The sequence below is a fragment of the Salvelinus sp. IW2-2015 genome, unplaced genomic scaffold, assembly GCF_002910315.2.
Source record: "Salvelinus sp. IW2-2015 unplaced genomic scaffold, ASM291031v2 Un_scaffold4369, whole genome shotgun sequence".
In the NCBI taxonomy this organism is placed as follows: Eukaryota; Metazoa; Chordata; class Actinopteri; order Salmoniformes; family Salmonidae; genus Salvelinus; species Salvelinus sp. IW2-2015.
This window is the reverse complement of record NW_019945639.1, coordinates 22,616-41,773: the sequence shown is the minus strand read 5'-3', so window position 1 is coordinate 41,773 and position 19,158 is coordinate 22,616. Positions and strand designations below refer to the sequence as shown.

The 19,158-nt window shown below is 47.5% G+C and overlaps 1 protein-coding gene across 1 annotated transcript in view; it reads right to left on the bottom strand.

Annotated features, from left to right (window-relative positions):
* Nucleotides 1–2,017: 2,017 nt before the first annotated feature.
* Nucleotides 2,018–19,158, bottom strand: part of LOC112077193 (contactin-5-like) — a gene marked incomplete at its 3' end in the record, with an annotated part of 34,162 nt that continues 17,021 nt past the window's right edge. The window contains exons 2-3 of the mRNA XM_024143754.1: nucleotides 4,065–4,299; nucleotides 2,018–2,180 (exon numbers count right to left, since the gene is read on the bottom strand). Of these exons, the coding sequence (XP_023999522.1) occupies nucleotides 2,018–2,180; nucleotides 4,065–4,299 (398 nt within the window). The remainder of the gene's footprint in view (nucleotides 2,181–4,064; nucleotides 4,300–19,158) is intronic.

The following is a 19,158-nucleotide window of genomic DNA, read 5'->3' as shown; positions in this document are numbered from 1 at the left end:
GTCCAGGTCTGATAGAGTGACTGAACAGGGAACTCCCCTACACTGTTGTCCAAGGGCTTATGGAGTTGGACTGACCAAGGGAACTCCACCACCTGTTGTCCAGGTTCTTATAGAGTGCTGACCAGGGAAACTCCCCTCACCTGGTTGTCCAAAGGTCTTATAGAGTGCTGAACGCAGGGAACTCCCCTCACTGGTTGTCCAGGTGCTTTAGAGTGACTGAACCAGGGAACTCCTCACCTTGGTTGTCAGTGCTTATAGATTGACTGAACCAGGGAACTCCCCTCACCTGGTTCCAGTGTCTTATGAGTGCTAAAACTCCCCTAGGTTAGTCAAAGTGACTGAACCAAGGGAACTCCCCTCACCTGGTTGTCAGGTTATAGAGTGACTGAACAGGGAACTCCCCCACCTGTGTTGTCCGTCTTATAGAAGTGACTGAACCAGGGAACTCCCCTCAACCTGGTTGTCCAGGTCTAATGAGCTGCTGAACCAGGGAATGCCCTCACTGTTGTATCCAGGCTTAATTGAGTGCACGAACAGGGGACTCCCCTACCTGGTTGTCCAGGTTCTTAAGAGTGACTGAACCAGGGAACTCCCTCATGTTGTTCAGGGCTTATAGAGTGACTGTAAACCAGGAACTCCCTCCACCTGGTTGTCCAGGTCTTATAGAGTGACGAACCAGGGAACTCCCTCACCTGGTTGTTCCCGTTATAGAGTGACTTAGTCTACCTTGTCCAGGCATGTACTGAACAGGGAACTCCCCTCACCTGGTTGTCCAGTGCTTATAGAGTGGACTGAACCAGGGAACTCCCCTCACTCGTTGTCCAGGTCTTATAGAGTGACTGAACCAGGGAAACTCCCCTCACCTGGTTGTCCTAGGTGCTTATAGCGTGACTGAACCAGGGAAACTCCCCTCACCTGTTGTCCTAGGTCTTATGAGGGACTAACCAGGGAACTCCCCTCACCTGGTTGTCCAGTGCGTATTTAGAGTGACTGAACCCAGTGAAAATCCCCTCACCTGGTTGCCAGGTCGATTAAGAGTGCTGAACCAGGGAAATCCCTCACCTGGTTGTCCAGTGCTTATACAAGTGACTGAAACAGGGAACTCCCCTCACTGCGTTTGCCGTGCTTATAGAGTGGCTGAACAGGGAACTCCCTCACCTGGTTGTCCAGTGCTTATAGAGTGACTGAACCAGGAACTCCCTACTGGTTGTCCAGGTCTTATAGCAGTGACTGAACCAGGGAACTCCCCTCACCGTGGTTGTCCACTGCTTATAGAGTGCCTGAACCAGGGAAACTCCTACGTGAGCTGATGGACTGAAGAAATCCCCTACGGGTGTTCGTCTTAAGTGCTCGAATCCTAACTGTAGAGTGACTGAACCAGGCCACAGGTGCCAGGTTAGGTAACTACGCGTCTCCCCAACCTGGTTGTCCAGTGTACATTTAGAGTGCTCAATACCTACTGGCAGTGATAGACTGAACCGGGAACTCCTCACCTAGGTTGTCAGGTCTTATAGATAGTGACTGAACAGGGAACTCCCTCACCTGGTTGTCAAGTTTATAAAGGTCGACTGAACAGGTGAACTTCCCCTCACGGTTGTCCAGGTGCTTATGATGACTTGAACAGGGAACTCCCCTACCTGGTGTCAGGTCTTATAGATGACGGTGAACCAGGGAACTCCCCTCACGCTGGTTGTCCAGGTGCTTATAGAGTGCTGAACCAGGCGAAACTCTCCCTCAACCTGGTTGTCCAGTGTTTATAGAGTGACTGAACCAGGAACTCCCCTCACCTGGTTGCCGTTTATAGAATGACGGTGGTATGTGACTCGATTGCATGTACAGTCTAGAGTGGACTGAACCGGGAACTCCCCTCCACTCTGGTTGTCCATGCGTTATAGAGGACTGAACCAGGTACTCCCTAGACTGGTTGTCTCCAGTCTATATAGATCGTGCACTGAACCAGGAACTCCCTGGTACCTGGTTGTCAGGTTTAAGAGGTGCTGAACCAGGGCTCCCTCACCTGGGTTGCCAGGTCTTTAGAAGAGGACTGAACCGAGGAACCCCCACCTGGTTGTCCAGTGCGCTTATAGAGTGACTGAACCAGGGAACTCCCCTCACCTCGTTGTCCAGGTCGTATAGAGTGACTGTGAACCACGGGAACTCCCCTTCACTGTTGTCCGATGCTTATAAGAGGATGAACCAGGGAAACCCCCTCAACCTGGTTGTCTCAGTTGCTGTATAGAGTGACCTGAACCAGGGAACTCCTCACTCTGGTTGTCCAGTGCTATATAGAGTGACTGAACCAGGACCACCTTCGTTTGCACATAGCTCGACCAGTCCTCACCTGGTTGTCCAGTGTTTATAGAGTGCCTGAACCAGTGGGAACTCCCATCACCTGGTTGTCCAGTGCTTATAGAGTGATGACCAGGGAACTGCCCTCACCTGGTTGTAGCGTCTTATAGAGTGATGAACCAGGGTGAGAATCTCCCCTTCAACCTGGTTGTCCAGGTCTTATTAGAGTTGACTGAACCAGGTACTCTCCCCTCAGCGCTGGTTGTCTAGGTCTTATAGAGTGACTGACAGAGGAATCTCCCCTCATCACCTGGTTGTTCCAGTGTCTCTATAGAATGGGCTAACCAGGGAACTCCCCTCACCCCCCTGGTTGTCCCAGTGGCTTTAGAGTGACTGAACCAGGGAACCCCTCCCCTCCACCCTGGTTGTTCCAGGTTCTATAGAGACTGAACCAGGGGAAGCTCCCACTCACCTGGTTGTCCAGGGTCTCCTATAGAGTGACTGAACCATGTAACTCCCCTCACCTGGTGTCCACGGTCTTATAAGTGACTACGTGAACTCCCAACTGGTCTTCAGTGCTTATAGACGGACTAGAATCCGAGCTCGGCTCACTTCGTGCAGTTCTTATGAGTACTGAAACAGTGAGCTTCCGATCACCTGGTCAGTGCGTTTAAGACTACCAGGGAACTCCCTCACTGTGTTGTCAGGTCTATATAGAGAGACTGAACCAGGACTCCCCTCCCTTGGTTTGTCCTTTGGCGGTGTATTTATGAGTGACTGAACCAGGGAACTCCCTCACCTGGTTGTTCCGGCTTCTTATATAGAGTGACTGAACCCAGGGAAATCCTTTGTGTCCCAGGCTAGAGTGACTGAAACGCAGGGAACTCCTCACCTGGTGCCTGGACAACCAGGTGAGGGGAGTTCCCTGGTTCAGTCACTCTATAAGACCTGGACAACCAGGTGAGGGGAGTTCCCTGGTTCAGTCACTTTATAAGACCTAGACAACTAACCAGGTGAGGGGAGTTCCCTGGTTCAGTCACTCTATAAGACATGGACAACCAGGTGAGGGGAGTTCCTTACTAATCAGTGACCTTAATTCACCAAACAAGTACAATGATTGGAGGACTAAGTGTAGGAGGTCTTTCTCTTTGAATAACTGTTTTACATTTCCAAAACCAACAAATCAACCCATTGGCTAGATGACTAAGATGTGCTCTTTTGATTTTTAGTCTTCTGAGATCATAGGACATGACATAAGAACTCTTTCGACATGACATTATAACTCTTAGGACATGACATAAGAATTCCTTGGACATGCCGTAAGAACTCATAGGACATGACATAAGAACTCATAGGACATGACATAAGAATGCATTGGACATGACATAAGAATTCATAGGACATGATATAAGAACTCTTGAGACATGACATAATATCTCCTAGGACATGACATAAAAACTCCTAGGGCATGACATAAGAAGTCCACCCATCAGCAGACACTAGTACATTAAATACATAAGAAGTCCACCCCTCAGCAGACACTAGTACATTAGATACATAAGAAGTCCACCCATCAGCAGACACTAGTACATTAGATACATAAGAAGTCCACCCCTCAGCAGACACTAGTACATTAAATACATAAGAAGTCCACCCCTCAGCAGACACTAGTCCATTAGATAAACAGGGCGTGAAGGAGCCACTTCTCTTTGAAGAACGTCAACCTTCCCAACACCTACAAAGCCATCCTTAGATGTGTGAGTGCAAGAACTCACCCCCCTCTGCAGAGTACACAGTGACCACACCACTGAAGGGTCCATCTCCCTTGTTGTTGTACACGCCCACTTTCACTTCGAAGGGGGTGAGGGGAGGGAAGGTCTCGTCTCTGTACTTGTATGTAGTGGAATCTGCTGATGTCACCATCTTTTCCTTCCAGCCTCGCGTACCATTGGCTCGGAATGCCACGATGTAGCCAAAGCCCTCGCCATTCTGGAACTCCTCAGACACAGGCTGGAAAACAAGGAAAGAGATACAGTTTTATTGGACATAAAACCCAAATCAATGACCACAACATTGGTCATTTAAATAGCTGAATACATTAATTTACATTCATAAATTAATTCATCCGTTCAAACATCAGCCCATCCTGCTGTAGATATTAATAATTGTATTGTATTCAAGTAGCATCCTTATAGGAGCCTATCTCGACGCTCGTATCTAGCTTACAATATCATAATACAGATAGTTGTACCTACAGCACCATGTACCTAAAGCACCTTGTACCTAGAGCACCTTGTACCTAGACCCACCCTTGTACTCCAACCGACACCTGGAGCACCTTGTACCTAGAGCACCTAGAGCACATTGTACTAGAGCACCTAGAGCACATTGTACCTAGAGCACATTGTACCTAGACCACCTTGTACCTAGACCAGCTTGTACCTAGACCACCTAGAGCAAATTGTACCTAGAGCACCTTGTACCTAGAGCTCCTTGTACCTAGAGCTCCTTGTACCTAGAGCTCCTTTACCTAGACCACCTTGTACCTAGAGCACATTGTACTAGAGCACCTTGTACTAGACCACCTTGTACCTAGACACACCTTGTACTAGAGTACATTGTACCTAGATCACCTTGTACCTAGAGTACCTTGTACCTAGAGCACCCGAGCACCTTGTACCTAGAGCACCTTTCACCTAGAGCACCTTGTACCTAGAGCACCTAGAGTACATTGTACCTAGAGCACATTGTACCTAGAGCACCTTGTACCTAGATCAACTTGTACCTAGAGCACCTTGTACCTAGACCACCTTGTACCTAGACCACCTGGAGCACCTTGTACCTAGAGCACCTAGAGCACATTGTACCTAGAGACCTAGAGCACATTGTACCTAGCACATTGTACTAGACCACCTTGTACCTAGACCAGCTTGTACTAGACCACCTAGAGCAAATTGTACCTAGAGCACCTTGTACCTAGAGCTCCTTGTACCTAGAGCTCCTTGTACCTAGAGCTCCTTGTACCTAGACCACCTTACCTAGAGCACATTGTACCTAGAGCACCTTGTACCTAGACCACCTGTACCTAGACCACCTTGTACCTAGACCACCTAGACCCTAGAGCCTAACTAGCACCTAGACCACCTAGAGCACTTGTACCTAGACACCTAGACCACCTAGACGCACATTGTACCTAGACCACTAAGCAATTGTACCTAGACCACCTAGACCACCTTGACCACCTAGACCACCTAGAGCACATTGTACCTAGACCACCTAGAGCACATTGTACCTAGAGCCACCTAGACCATCTAGAGCACCTTTCACCTAGACACCTAGACCACCTAGAGCACATTGTACCTAGACCACCTAGACCACCTAAGCCACCTAGAGCACATGTACCTAGACCACCTAGACCACCTAAAGCCACATTGTACCTAGACCACCTACCACCTAGAGCACATTGTACCTAGACCACCTACACCACCTAGACCACTAGAGCACATTGTCCTAGACCACCTAGACACATGTACCCTAGACCCCTAGACCACCTAGACCACCTAGAGCACATTGTACCTAGACCACCTAGACACCCTAGAGCACATTGTACCTAGACCACTCTAGACCACCTAGACACCTAGAGCACCTTGTACCTGCACCTGTAAACCTAGAGCACATTGTACCTAGACCACCTAGACGCACCTAGACACCTTGTACCTAGACCACCTAGAATAGACCGCCCTAGGACACTAGAGACATTGTAACCTAGACACTAGAGCACCTTGTACCTAGAGCATCACTAGAGCACATAGTACTACTAGAGTACCTTGTACCTAGACCACCTAGAACACATTGTCCTAGAACACATTTTAGCTAGAGCACATTGTACCTAGAGCACATTGTACCTAGAGCACCTTGTACCTAGACAACCTAGAGCACATTGTACTAGAGCAACTACAAATCAAATCAAGTTTATTTTATATAGCCCTTCGTACATCAGCTAATATCTCGAGTGCTGTACAGAAACCCAGCCTAAAACCCCAAACAGCAAGCAATGCAGGTGTAGAAGCACGGTGGCTAGGAAAAACTCCCTAGAAAGGCCAAAACCTGGGAAGAAAACCTAGAGAGGAACCAGGCTATGAGGGTACACTACATAACTACAATGTACCTACATTGTACCTAGACAACCTAGAGCACCTTGTACCTAGAGCACCTTGTACCTAGAGTAAATCAAAAAGAGAGTAGAGATATGAAGTACATGGGAATATCATCGCTTTAACCCTGCTTGGTTTGACCGCTGAGCTAAACATCTTGTTGATGCTTTTCCACAGTCTTAAAGGAGTTCCCACATATGCTGAGCACTTGTTGGCTGCTTTTCCTTCACTCTGCGGTCCAACTCATCCAAACCATCTCAATTGAGTTGAGTCGGGTGATTGTGTAGGCCAGGTATTCTGATGCAGCACTCCATCACTTTCCTTGGTCAAATAACCCTTACACAGCCAGGAGGTGTGTTGGGTCATTGTCCTGTTGAAAAACAAATGATAGTCCCACTAAGCGCAAACCAGATGGGAGGCGTATAGCTGCAGATTGCTTGGTAGCCATGCTGGTTAAGTGTGCCTTGAATTCTAAATAAATCAATAGACAGTGTCACCAGCAAAGCAACCCCACACATCACACCTCCTCCTCCATGCTTCACCGTGGGACCAACACATGCAGAGATCATCTGTTCACCAACCAAACATCCCCATGATATCTGCCCAATAACATAGCTATACCAATCCCCATGATATCTGCCCACATAACATAGCTATACCAATCCCCATGATATCTGCCCACATAACATAGCTATACCAATCCCCCATGATATCTTCCCAGCTACAGTGCATTTGGAAAGTATTCAGACCCCTTCACTTCTTCCACATTTTGTTATGTTACAGCCTTAATCTAAAATGGATTAAATGTTTTTTTTCCTCATCAATCTACACACAATATCTCATGATGATAAAGCAAAAACAAGTTTTAACACATTTTTGCAAAAAAAAGAAAGAAAAAAATATCACATTTACATAAGTATTCAGGCCCTTTAGTACTTTGTTGAAGCACCTTTTGGCAGTGATTACAGCCTCGAGTCTTCTTGGGTAAGACGCTACAAACTTGACACACCTGTATTTGGGGAGTTTCTCCGATTCTTCTCTGCAGATCCTCTCAAGCTCTGTCAGGTTGGAAGTGTCGCTGCACAGCTATTTTCAGGTCTCTCCAGAGATGTTCGATCGGGTTAAATTCCGGGCTCTGGCTGGATCACTCAAGGATATTCAGAGATTTGTCCCGAAGCCACTCCTGTGTTGTCTTGGCTGTGTGCTTAGGGTCGTTGTCCTGTTGGAAGGTGAACCTTCACCCCAGTCTGAGGTCCTGAGCTCTCTGTACAGGTTTTCATCAAGGATTTCCCTGTACTTTGCTTGACTCTATACAGGAACATTAATACAGTGTCCTGCATGGGAGACCACCTCATTCAGAACAGACTGAGTTCTGCCTTAATTTAACCTTGATTTAACCAGCTAAATAACCAAGTCATTTAGAACACATTCTCTTTTACAATAAAGACCTGACCATGCAGTAAAGCAGACAAGTGCATCTCATCTAATCTAGCTTGACCACTGCTTGTAATGTTTGCCTCTAGCTCGGTGGACTAACACAGTCGTGTGGCATGCAGGAGACCCACGTTGACAGTCAGGTGTATAGGTGTGCCTCCCTCACAGTAGTGTAGTGGAGGGTAAACACACGTAAATACTGTTTACATATAGGTATACCTCCCTTACAGTAGTGTAGTGGGGGTAAACACACGTAAACACTGTTTACATATAGGTATACCTCCTCACAGTGGTGTAGGGAGGGTAAACACACGTAAACACTGTTTACATATAGGTATACCTCCCTTACAGTGGTGTAGTGGAGGGTAAACACACGTAAACACTGTTTACATATAGGTATACCCCCTCACAGTGTGTAGTGGAGGGTAAACACACGTAAAACGTGTTTACATATAGGTATACCTCCCTCACAGTAGTGTAGTGGGGGGAAACACACGTAAACACTGTTTACATATAGGTATACCTCCCTACAGTGGTGTAGTGGAGGGTAAACACACGTAAACACTGTTTACATATAGGTATACCTCCCTTACAGTGGTGTAGTGGAGGGTAAACACTGTTTACATATAGGTATACCCCCTCACAGTGGTGTAGTGGAGGGTAAACACACGTAAACACTGTTTACATATAGGTATACCTCCCTCACAGTGGTGTAGTGGAGGGTAAAACACGTAAACACTGTTTACATATAGGTATACTCCCTCACAGTGGTGTAGTGGAGGGTAAACACACGTAAACACTGTTTACATATAGGTATACTCACTTACAGTGGTGTAGTGGAGGGTAAACACTGTTTACATATAGGTATACCTCCTTACACAGTGGTGTAGTGGTGGGTAACACACGTAAACACTGTTTACATATAGGTATACCTCACTTACAGTGGTGTAGTGGAGGGTAAACACTGTTTACATATAGTATACCTCCCTCACAGTGGTGTAGTGGAGGGTAAACACAGTAACAACTGTTTACATATAGGTATACCTCCCTCACAGTGGTGTAGTGGAGGGTAACACACGTAAACACTGTTTACATATAGGTATACCTCACTTACAGTGGTGTAGTGGAGGGTAAACACTGTTTACATATAGGTACCTCCCTCACAGTGGTGTAGGAGGGTAAACACACGTAAACACTGTTTACATATAGGTATACCTCACTTACAGTGGTGTAGTGGAGGGTAAACACTGTTACATATAGGTATACCTCCCTCACAGTGGTGTAGCGGAGGGTAAACACACGTGAACACTGTTTACATATAGGTATACCTCCCGTACAGTACTGTAGTGGAGGGTAAACACACGTGAACACTGTTTACATATAGGTATACCTCCCTCACAGTGGTGTAGTGGAGGGTAAACACACGTAAACACTGTTTACATATAGGTATGCCTCCCTTACAGTAGTGTAGTGGAGGGTAAACACACGTAAACACTGTTTACATATAGGTATACCTCCCTCACAGTGGTGTAGCGGAGGGTAAACACACGTAAACACTGTTTACATATAGGTATACCTCCCTTACAGTGGTGTAGTGGAGGTAAACACACGTGAACACTGTTTACATATAGGTATACCTCCCTCACCAGTGGTGTAGTGGAGGGTAAACACACGTGAACACTGTTTACATATAGGTATAGCCTCCCGTACAGTAGTGTAGTGGAGGGTAAACACACGTAACACTGTTTTACATATAGGTATACCTCCCTCACAGTGGTGTGGAGGGTAAACACACGTAAACACTGTTTACATATAGGTATACCTCCCTCACAGTGGGTGTAGCGGAGGGTAAACACACGTAAACACTGTTTACATATAGGTATACCTCCCTCACAGTGGTGTAGCGGAGGGTAAACACACGTAAACACTGTTTACATATAGGTATACCTCCCTTACAGTGGTGTAGTGGAGGGTAAACACTGTTTACATATAGGTATACCTCCCTTACAGTGTGTAGTGTGAGGGTAAACACACGTAAACACTGTTTACATATAGGTATACCTCCCTCACAGTGGTGTAGCGGAGGGTAAACACACATGAAACACTGTTTACATATACAGTGGGGAGAACAAGTATTTGATACACTGCCGATTTTGCAGGTTTTCCTACTTACAAGCATGTAGATGGTCTGGAATTTTTATCACATTTTCTTTAAAGAAGCCCTCCTGTTCTCCACTCAATTACCTGTATTAACTGCACCTGTTGAACACGTTACCTGTATAAAAGACACCTGTCCACACACTCAATCAAACAGACTCCAAACCTCTCCACAATGGCCAAGACCAGAGAGCTGTGTAAGGACATCAGGGATAAAATTGTAGACCTGCACAAGGCTGGGATGGGCTACAGGACAATAGGCAAGCAGCTTGGTGAGAAGGCAACAACTGTTGGCGCAATTATTATAAAATGGAAGAAGTTCAAGATGACGGTCAATCACCCTCGGTCTGGGGCTCCATACAAGATCTCACCTCGTGGGGCATCAATGATCATGGGAAGGTGAGGGATCAGCCCAGAACTACACGGCAGGACCTGGTCAATGACCTGAAGAGAGCTGGGACCACAGTCTCAAAGAAAACCATTAGTAACACACTACGCCGTCATGGATTAAAATCCTGCAGCGCATGCGGTCCCCCTGCTCAAGCCAGCGCATGTCCAGGCCCGTTGAAGTTTGCCAATGACCATCTGGTGATCCAGAGGAGGAATGGAGAAGGTCATGTGGTCTGATGAGACAAAAATAGAGCTTTTTGGTCTAAACTTCACTCGCCGTGTTGGAGGAAGAAGAAGGATGAGTACAACCCCAAGAACACCATCCCAACGTGAAGCATGGAGGTGGAAACATCATTCTTTGGGGATGCTTTTCTGCAAAGGGGAGAGGACGACTGCACCATATTGAGGGGAGGATGGATGAGTGGGAGACACCCAGCAGGCCTGCTGCCACCCACTGAGGGAGAGCACCCAGCAGGCCTGCTGCCACCCATGAGGGAGAGACACCAGCAGGCCTGCTACCACCCACTGAGGGGGAGACACCCAGCAGGCCTGCTACCACCCAACTGAGGGAGAGACACCCAGCAGGCCTGCTACCACCACTGAGGGAGAGGACTCCCAGCAGGCCTGCTACCACCCACTGAGGAGAGACACCCAGCAGGCCTGCTACCACCACTGAGGAGAGACACCAGCCAGGCCTGCGCCCACTGAGGGGAGACACCCAGAGGCCTGCTACCACCCACTGAGGGAGAGACACCCCAGCAGGCCTGCTGCCACCCACTGAGGGAGAGACACCCAGCAGGCCTGCTGCCACCCACTGAGGGAGAGACACCCAGCAGGCCTGCACCACCCACTGAGGGGGAGACACCCAGCAGGCCTGCTACCACCCACTGAGGAGGACACCCAGCAGCCTGCTACCCCCACTGAGGGGGAGACACCCAGCAGGCCTGCTACCACCCACTGAGGGGGAGACACCCAGCAGGCCTGCTACCACCCACTGAGGGGGAGACCACCCCAGCAGGCCTGCTGCCCACCCACTGAGGGGGAGACACCCAGCAGGCCTGCTGCCACCCACTGAGTGGGAGACACCCAGCAGGCCTGCTACCACCCACTGAGGGGGAGACACCCAGCAGGCCTGCTACCACCACTGAGGGGGAGACACCCAGCAGGCCTGCTACACCCACTGAGGAGAGACACCCAGCAGGCCTGCTGCCACCCACTGAGGGGAGACACCCAGCAGGCCTGCTGCCACCCACTGGGGGGAGACACCCAGCAGGCCTGCTACCACCCATGAGGGAGGACACCAGCAGGCCTGCTGCCACCCACTGAGGGGGAGACACCCAGCAGGCCTGCTGCCACCCACTGGAGGGAGAGACACCCAGCAGGCCTGCTGCCACCCAATGAGGGGGAGACACCAGCAGGCCTGCTACCACCCATGAGGGGGACACCCCAGCAGCCTGCCTGCCACCACTGAGGGAGAGACACCCAGCAGGCTGCCTACCACCCACTGAGGGGGAGACACCCAGCAGGCCTGCTGCCACCCACTACACGCGAGGCAGGCGTACCAACTAGGGAGACTCAGCGGCCTGCTACCACCCACTGAGGGGAGACCCCAAACTTAATACAGAGGATGACTGATAGATTTGGTCTGATAAACTTTTTCTGAGACTGGAAGAGGTGTGTTAGCTCCCACAAGTGAATGCCTAGACTTTAGCTCTGTGTGCTGTCGCTTGTTGGGTTTGAACCCAGTCACATATCCTCTCTCCGTGTCCCCCTGTTATTCAGCCAGGATCAAATATATCTCTCTCCGTGTCCCGTTGTTAGCCAGGGCTAAATATATCTCTTCTCCGTGTCCCCCTGTTTATCAGCCAGGATCTGAATATATCCTCTCTCTTGTCCCCCTGTTTATTCAGCCAGGATCTAAATATTCCTTCTCTCCGTGTCCCCCTGTTTATTCCGCCAGGATCTAGTATATCCTCTCTCCTTGTCCCCTGTTTATTCAGCCAGGATCTAAATATATCCTCTCTCCTTGTCCCCTGTTTCTTCAGCCAGGATCTAATATATCCTCTCTCCTTGTCCCCCTGTTATTCAGCCAGGATCTGAATATATCCTCTCTCCTTGTCCCCCTGTATTCAGCCAGGATCTGAATATATCCTCTCTCCTTGTCCCCCTGTTATTCAGCCAGGATCTGAATATATCCTCTCTCCTTGTCCCCTGTTTATTCAGCCAGGATCTGAATATATCCTCTCTCCTTGTCCCCCCTGTTTATTCAGCCAGGATCTGAATATATCCTCTCTCCTTGTCCACCTGTATATTCAGCCAGGATCTGAAATATAATCTTCTTGTCCCCCTGTTTCTTCAGCCAGGATCTAAATATATCCTCTCTCCTTGTCCCCCTGTTTATCAGCCAGGTTGAATAAATCCTCTCTCCTTGTCCACCTGTATATTCAGCCAGGATCTGAATATATCCTCTCTCCTTGTCCACCTGTATATTCAGCCAGGATCTGAATATATCCTCTCTCCTTGTCCCCTGTTTCTTCAGCCAGGATCTAAAATATATCCTCTCTCCTTGTCCACCTGTATATTCAGCCAGGATCTGGTATATCCTCTCAACCAGCCTAACCCTAGCAGCCCCCCAGCCAGCCTAACCCTAGCAGCCCCCCCTAGCCAGCCTAGCCCTAGTAGCCCCCCCTAGCCAGCCTAGCCCTGCCCTCTCTCAACCAGCCTAAGCCTAGTAGCCCCCATAGCCAGCCTAGCCCTAGCCCCTCTCAACCAGCCTATGCCCTAGTAGCCCCCCCTACCAGCCTAGCCCTAGCCCCTCTCAACCAGCCTAGCCCTAGTATCCCCCCTAGCCAGCCTAGCCCTAGTAGCCCCCCTAGCCAGCCTAGCCCTGCCCCTCTTCAACCAGCCTAACCCTAGTATCCCCCCCTAGCCAGCCTAGCCTAGCCCCTCTCAACCAGCCTAGCCCTTAGTAGCCCCCCTAGCCAGCCTAGACCTAGCCCCTCTCAACCAGCCTAGCCCTAGTAGCCCCCCCATAGCCAGCCTAGCCCTAGTATCCCCCCCAGCAGCCTAGCCCTAGCCCCTCTCAACCAGCTAGCCCTAGTAGCCCCCCTAGCCAGCCTAGCCCTAGTAGCCCCCCCTAGCCAGCTAGCCCTAGCCCCTCTTCAACCAGCCTTACCCTTAGTATCCCCCCCTAGGCCAGCCTAGCCCTAGTATCCCCCCTAGCCAGCCTAGCCCTAGTAGCCCCCCTAGCCAGCCTAGCCCTAGCCCCTCTCAACCGCCTGTAACCCTAGCTACCTCCCCCCCTAGCCTAGCCCTAGCCGTGCTAGCCCCTCTCAACCAGCGCTAGCCCTAGTAGCCCCCCTAGCCAGCCTAGACCTAGCCCCTCTCAACCAGCCTAGCCCTTAGCTAGCCCCCCCTAGCCCAGCTAGCCCTAGTATCCCCCCCTACCAGCCTTAGCCTAGCCCTCTTCAACCAGCCTAGCCCTTAGTAGCCCCCCTAGCCCTAGCCCTAGACCCCCCCTAGTAGCCCCCCAGTAGCCCCCTAGCCAGCCTAGCCCTATAGCCCTCTCAACCAGCCTAACCCTGGATCCCCCCAGCCAGCCTAGCCCTCCTTCAACCAGCCTAGCCCTAGTAGCCCCCCCTAGCCAGCCTAGCCCTAGTCCCCCTCTCAAGCAGCCTACCCTAGTACCCCCCTAGCCAGCCTAGCCCTATCCCCTCTCAACCAACTAACCCTAGTAGCCCCCCTAGCCAGCCTAGCCCTAGTAGCCCCCCCTAGCCAGCTAGCCCTAGCCCCTCTCAACCAGCCTAACCCTAGTATCCCCCCTAGCCAGCCTAGCCTAGCCCCTCTCAACCAGCCTAACCCTAGGTAGCTCCCCCCCTACAGCCTAGCCCTAGTAGCCCCCCCTAGCCAGCCTAGCCCTAGCCCCTCTCAACCAGCCTAACCCTAGTAGCCCCCCCTAGCCAGCCTAGCCCCTCTCAACCAGCCTAGCCCAAGCAGCTCCTTCCCCTCCTAGCTAGCTCTGATAATGACAGTTTGATGGAAGCTAATCAATCCGTTTTCTAGGAACACCGTAGTTAGTTAATTATCCAGCCATTGTGATTGGTCCTCATGGAGGATTGAGTTGTGAGTTCCAACTCCATCCACCTCCACTCTCCCTCGGCAGAGCTGGATCATTTGGCTCATATCTGGAGGGGACACTATCATTCTAAAGCCTGTTGCAAATCATCACATTACATAATGACAGACAGACCTGATGCCAAGACACCGACTGTGCAGGTGTTTGCCACTTTATTTCATTTAGACAAAGATTTAATTCTGGCAGCTAACATTTTTCTATTAAATTCCTGTCTTGTCTAATAGATTCCATTAAATGTGGAGCAGGTGATCACCTCTTTAGAAAATAACACACACACGCATCCAATGTGGTCTCACTTTTTGAAATTCTCTCTTATTCCATAACAAACGCTATCGTGCTACCTTCACATATTTTACAGTAAATGTTATGAAGCATAATCATAACCACATGCAAAAAACACAAAGCACTCACGGATCAAGATAGCCTTAACCGACACCATTTTGTGGTACTGGTACTTTTTCAACAAACATTTATAGTGGTTTGTAATTAAAATGTCAGCATAGATCCAGATAAATTAACTGTCAGCGTATATGCAGATATAAGTGTAGTGATTATTCTGTTGGTAGTCTAATGACCTTCCTGAGAGGTTATTTTTATTTGATTTATTATAATAAAAACAGTTTTAAATGTATTACCCGTTTTTCTCCCCAATTTTGTGATATCCAATTGGTAGTTACAGTTGTCCCACCACTGCAACTCCCGTACGGACTCGGGAGAGAAAAAGTTTGAGAGCCGTGCATCCTCCGAAACCACCCTGCTTTGCCACACTGCTTCTTGACACAATGCTAGCTTTACCCGGAAGCCAGCCGCACCAATGTGCCGGAGGATACGCTGTACACCTGGTGACTGTGTCAGCGTGCATGCGCCTGGCCCACCACAGGAGTCGCTAGAGTGCAATAGTACAAGGACAACCCGGCTGGCCAAACCCTCACCTAACCCATATGACGCTGGGCCAATTGTGCGCCACCTCATGGGTCTCCAAGTCGCGACCGGCTTCAACAAAGCCTGAGATCGAACAAGGATCTGTAGTGACGCAGCTAGCACTGCAATGCAGTGCCTTAGACCACTGCGCCACTCGGGAGGCCTCTTCCTGAGAGGTTCCCAGCTGAACAGCAGAGCACAGCCGACCAGCAGAGCACCGCCTAACAGCAGAAAACCGCCAAACAGCAGAGCACCGCCTAACAGTAGAGCACCGCCAAACAGCAGAGCACCGCCTAACAGCAGAGCACCGCCTGATAACATCTACTTATCTGGTAAGGCTGGGCTGATAAATATCATACTATCTGGAACCTGGGCTGATAAACATCTCTACTATATGGAACTGGGCTGATAAACATCCTACTATATGGACTGGGCTGATAAACATCCTACTTATATGGAACTGGCTGATAAACATTACTATTGAAACTGGGCTGATAAACATCCTATATCATGGAACCTGGGCGATGATAAACATCCTACTATATGGAACCTGGGCTGTAACATAAACATACTCCTAATATATGGAACCTGGGCTGATAAACATCCTACTTATATGGAACCTGGGCCTATGACCCCCTAATGCTACACTAAGGTGTACTTCTCCTCAATGTGAATATTATGTTCCTTCTTTGCGACCAAATGGCACTCTATCAAATCAAATCAAAATCAATTTTATTTTATATAGCCCTTCGTACATCAGCTAATTCTGAAGTGCTGTACAGAAACCCAGCCTAAACCCAAAACAGCAAGCAATGCAGGTGTAGAGCACGGTGGCTAGGAAAAACTCCCTAGAAAGGCAAAACCTAGGAAGAAACCTAGAAGAGGAACTATATTCCTTATAAAGTGTACTACTTTTTGACCATGGAACCCTAGGTGATATATAGGGACAACAGCCCAGTGACAGTTGAACCTGCATAATGTACTTAATAAGAATATCCATCACCTACATCTACGTCTGGTCCTCATTCCCAGTCAATAGCACCTTTAACTGCCCCCATTTCATATGCTACAGCTTTGTTCACTTGACTATGCCTCCTGTCCTCTGCACAGTCACAAATCTGCATTCCCAAATGGCACCATTCCCAATATAGTGCACTACTTTTGAACAATTCCTTATGGGCCCTGGTCAAAAATAGTGCACTAGGGTGCCATTTGACACTTAGCCAATTCTCTATCCCACTACTCTTCAGATAGAGCCGAAGGTGCTCTCTCAGATGAAAAACATTCCACAGCTAATATGGTGGTAACATGGGGGAGATTGATGGTTTTTGTAGCAGCATTGTAAAGAAGAAGAGGGACAGCAGATGTTCCTAAACATCCCGCATGGCTTCATGGGGAATTGGATGGAGACTGAAGGTTAATGATCATTACTGCTCTCTATGGAGACCACAGCTTCGTAATCATTCATTCCACACTGCTGCAGAATAAGAGAAAAAAACTCCCATGCAGGCACCACACACACACTAACTAAAACCACCAACAGAACTGCCTGCTCACAACAATACAGTCCATCAGCTTGCGATAATGCTGCAGTAACAGGTGTGTCCCTTGTTAAAGCAGGTCATCTGAAACAAACTCCACTAACTGACATTTGGTAAGACATCATCTTGTAAGAGACGGTACCAAATATTACCCACATTGTCCACTAAATAACAGCTAAATATGAACTGAAACTGACTACTGTATAAACCAAATCACTGCAGAAGGGAAACTACTTCCCTTCACAAGAAGAAACTACATAGAATCAAAATAAATAATCATTTATTTGATTCATATAAACGTTTTACATGGTAAGAGGGGGATATAGCAATTGTTTTGATATGCAATTAACCATACAGTATGCCAGAACCACATATTATGTTGGGCTGATGTCCATATGATTATTTGGGCTGATATCCATATGATTATGTTGGGCTGATATCCATATGATTATGTTGGGCTGATATCCATATGATTATGTTGGGCTGATTCCATATATTATTTGGGCTGATATCCATATGATTATGTTGGGCTGATATCATATGATTATGTCGGGCTGATGTCCATATGATTATGTTGGGCTGATATCCATATGATTATGTTGGGCTGATATTGATGTGATTATGTTGGGCTGATATCTATATGATTATGTTGGGTGATATCTATATGATTATGTTGGGCTGATATCTACATGATTAATGTTGGGCTGATATCTATGTGATTATGTTGGGCTGATATCTATGTGATTATGTTGGGTGATATCATATGATTATGTTGGGCTAGATATCTATGTGATATGTTGGGCTGATATATATATGATTATGTTGGGCTGATATCCATATGATTATGTGGGCTGATATCTATATGATTATGTTGGGCTGATATCCATATGATTATGTTGGGCTGATGTCCTATGATTTGTTGGGCTGATATTATGTGATTATGTTGGGCTGATGTCATATGATTATGTTGGGCTGATATTGATGTGATTATGTTGGGCTGATATCTATATGATTAATGTTGGACTGATATCCATATGATTATGTTGGGCTGATATCTATGTGATTATGTTGGGCTGACGTCCTATTATTATGTTGGGTGATATCCATATGATTTATGTTGGGGTTGATATCCATATGATATGTTGGGCTGATATCCATATGATTTGTTGGGCTGATTGATGTGATTATGTTGGCTGATATCATATGATTATGTTGGGCTGATATCCATATGATTATGTTGGGCTGATGTCCATATGATTATGTTGGGCTGATATCCATATGATTATGTTGGGCTGATATTGATGTGATTATGTTGGGCTGATATCCATATGATTATGTTGGGCTGATATCTATATATGTATTAATGTTGGGCTGATATCTATATGATTATGTGGGCTGATTATTGATGTGATTATGTTGGGCTGATATCCATATGATTATGTTGGGCTGATATCTATTGATTATGTTGGGCTGATGTCCATATGATTTGTTGGGCTATATCATATGATTATGTTGGGCTGATATCCATATGATTATGTTGGGCTGATTCCATATGATTATGTTGGGCTGAATCCTATGATTATGTTGGGCTGATATCCATATGATTATGTTGGGCTGATTATTGATGTGATTATGTTGGCTGATATCCATATTTATGTTGGGCTGATATTGATGTGATTATGTTGGGCTGATATCCATATGATTATGTTGGGCTGATATCCATATGATTATGTTGGGCTGATATTGATTGATTATGTTGGGCTGATATCCATATGATTATGTTGGCTGATATTATGTGATCCATATGATTATATTGGTTGATATCATATTATTATGTTGGCTGATATCCAATATGATTATGTTGGGCTGATATTCCATATTATTATGTTGGCTTGATATCCATATGATTATGTTGGGCTGATATCCATATGATTATGTTGGGCTTGATGTCCATAGATTATGTTGGGCTGATATATGATGATTATGTTGGGCGATATTGATGTGATTATGTTGGGCTGATATCCATATGTATTATGTTGGGCTGATATCCATAATGATTATTGTGGGCTGATCTCCATATGATTAATGTTTGGGCTGATATCCATATGATTATGTTTGGGCTGATATCCTATGATTG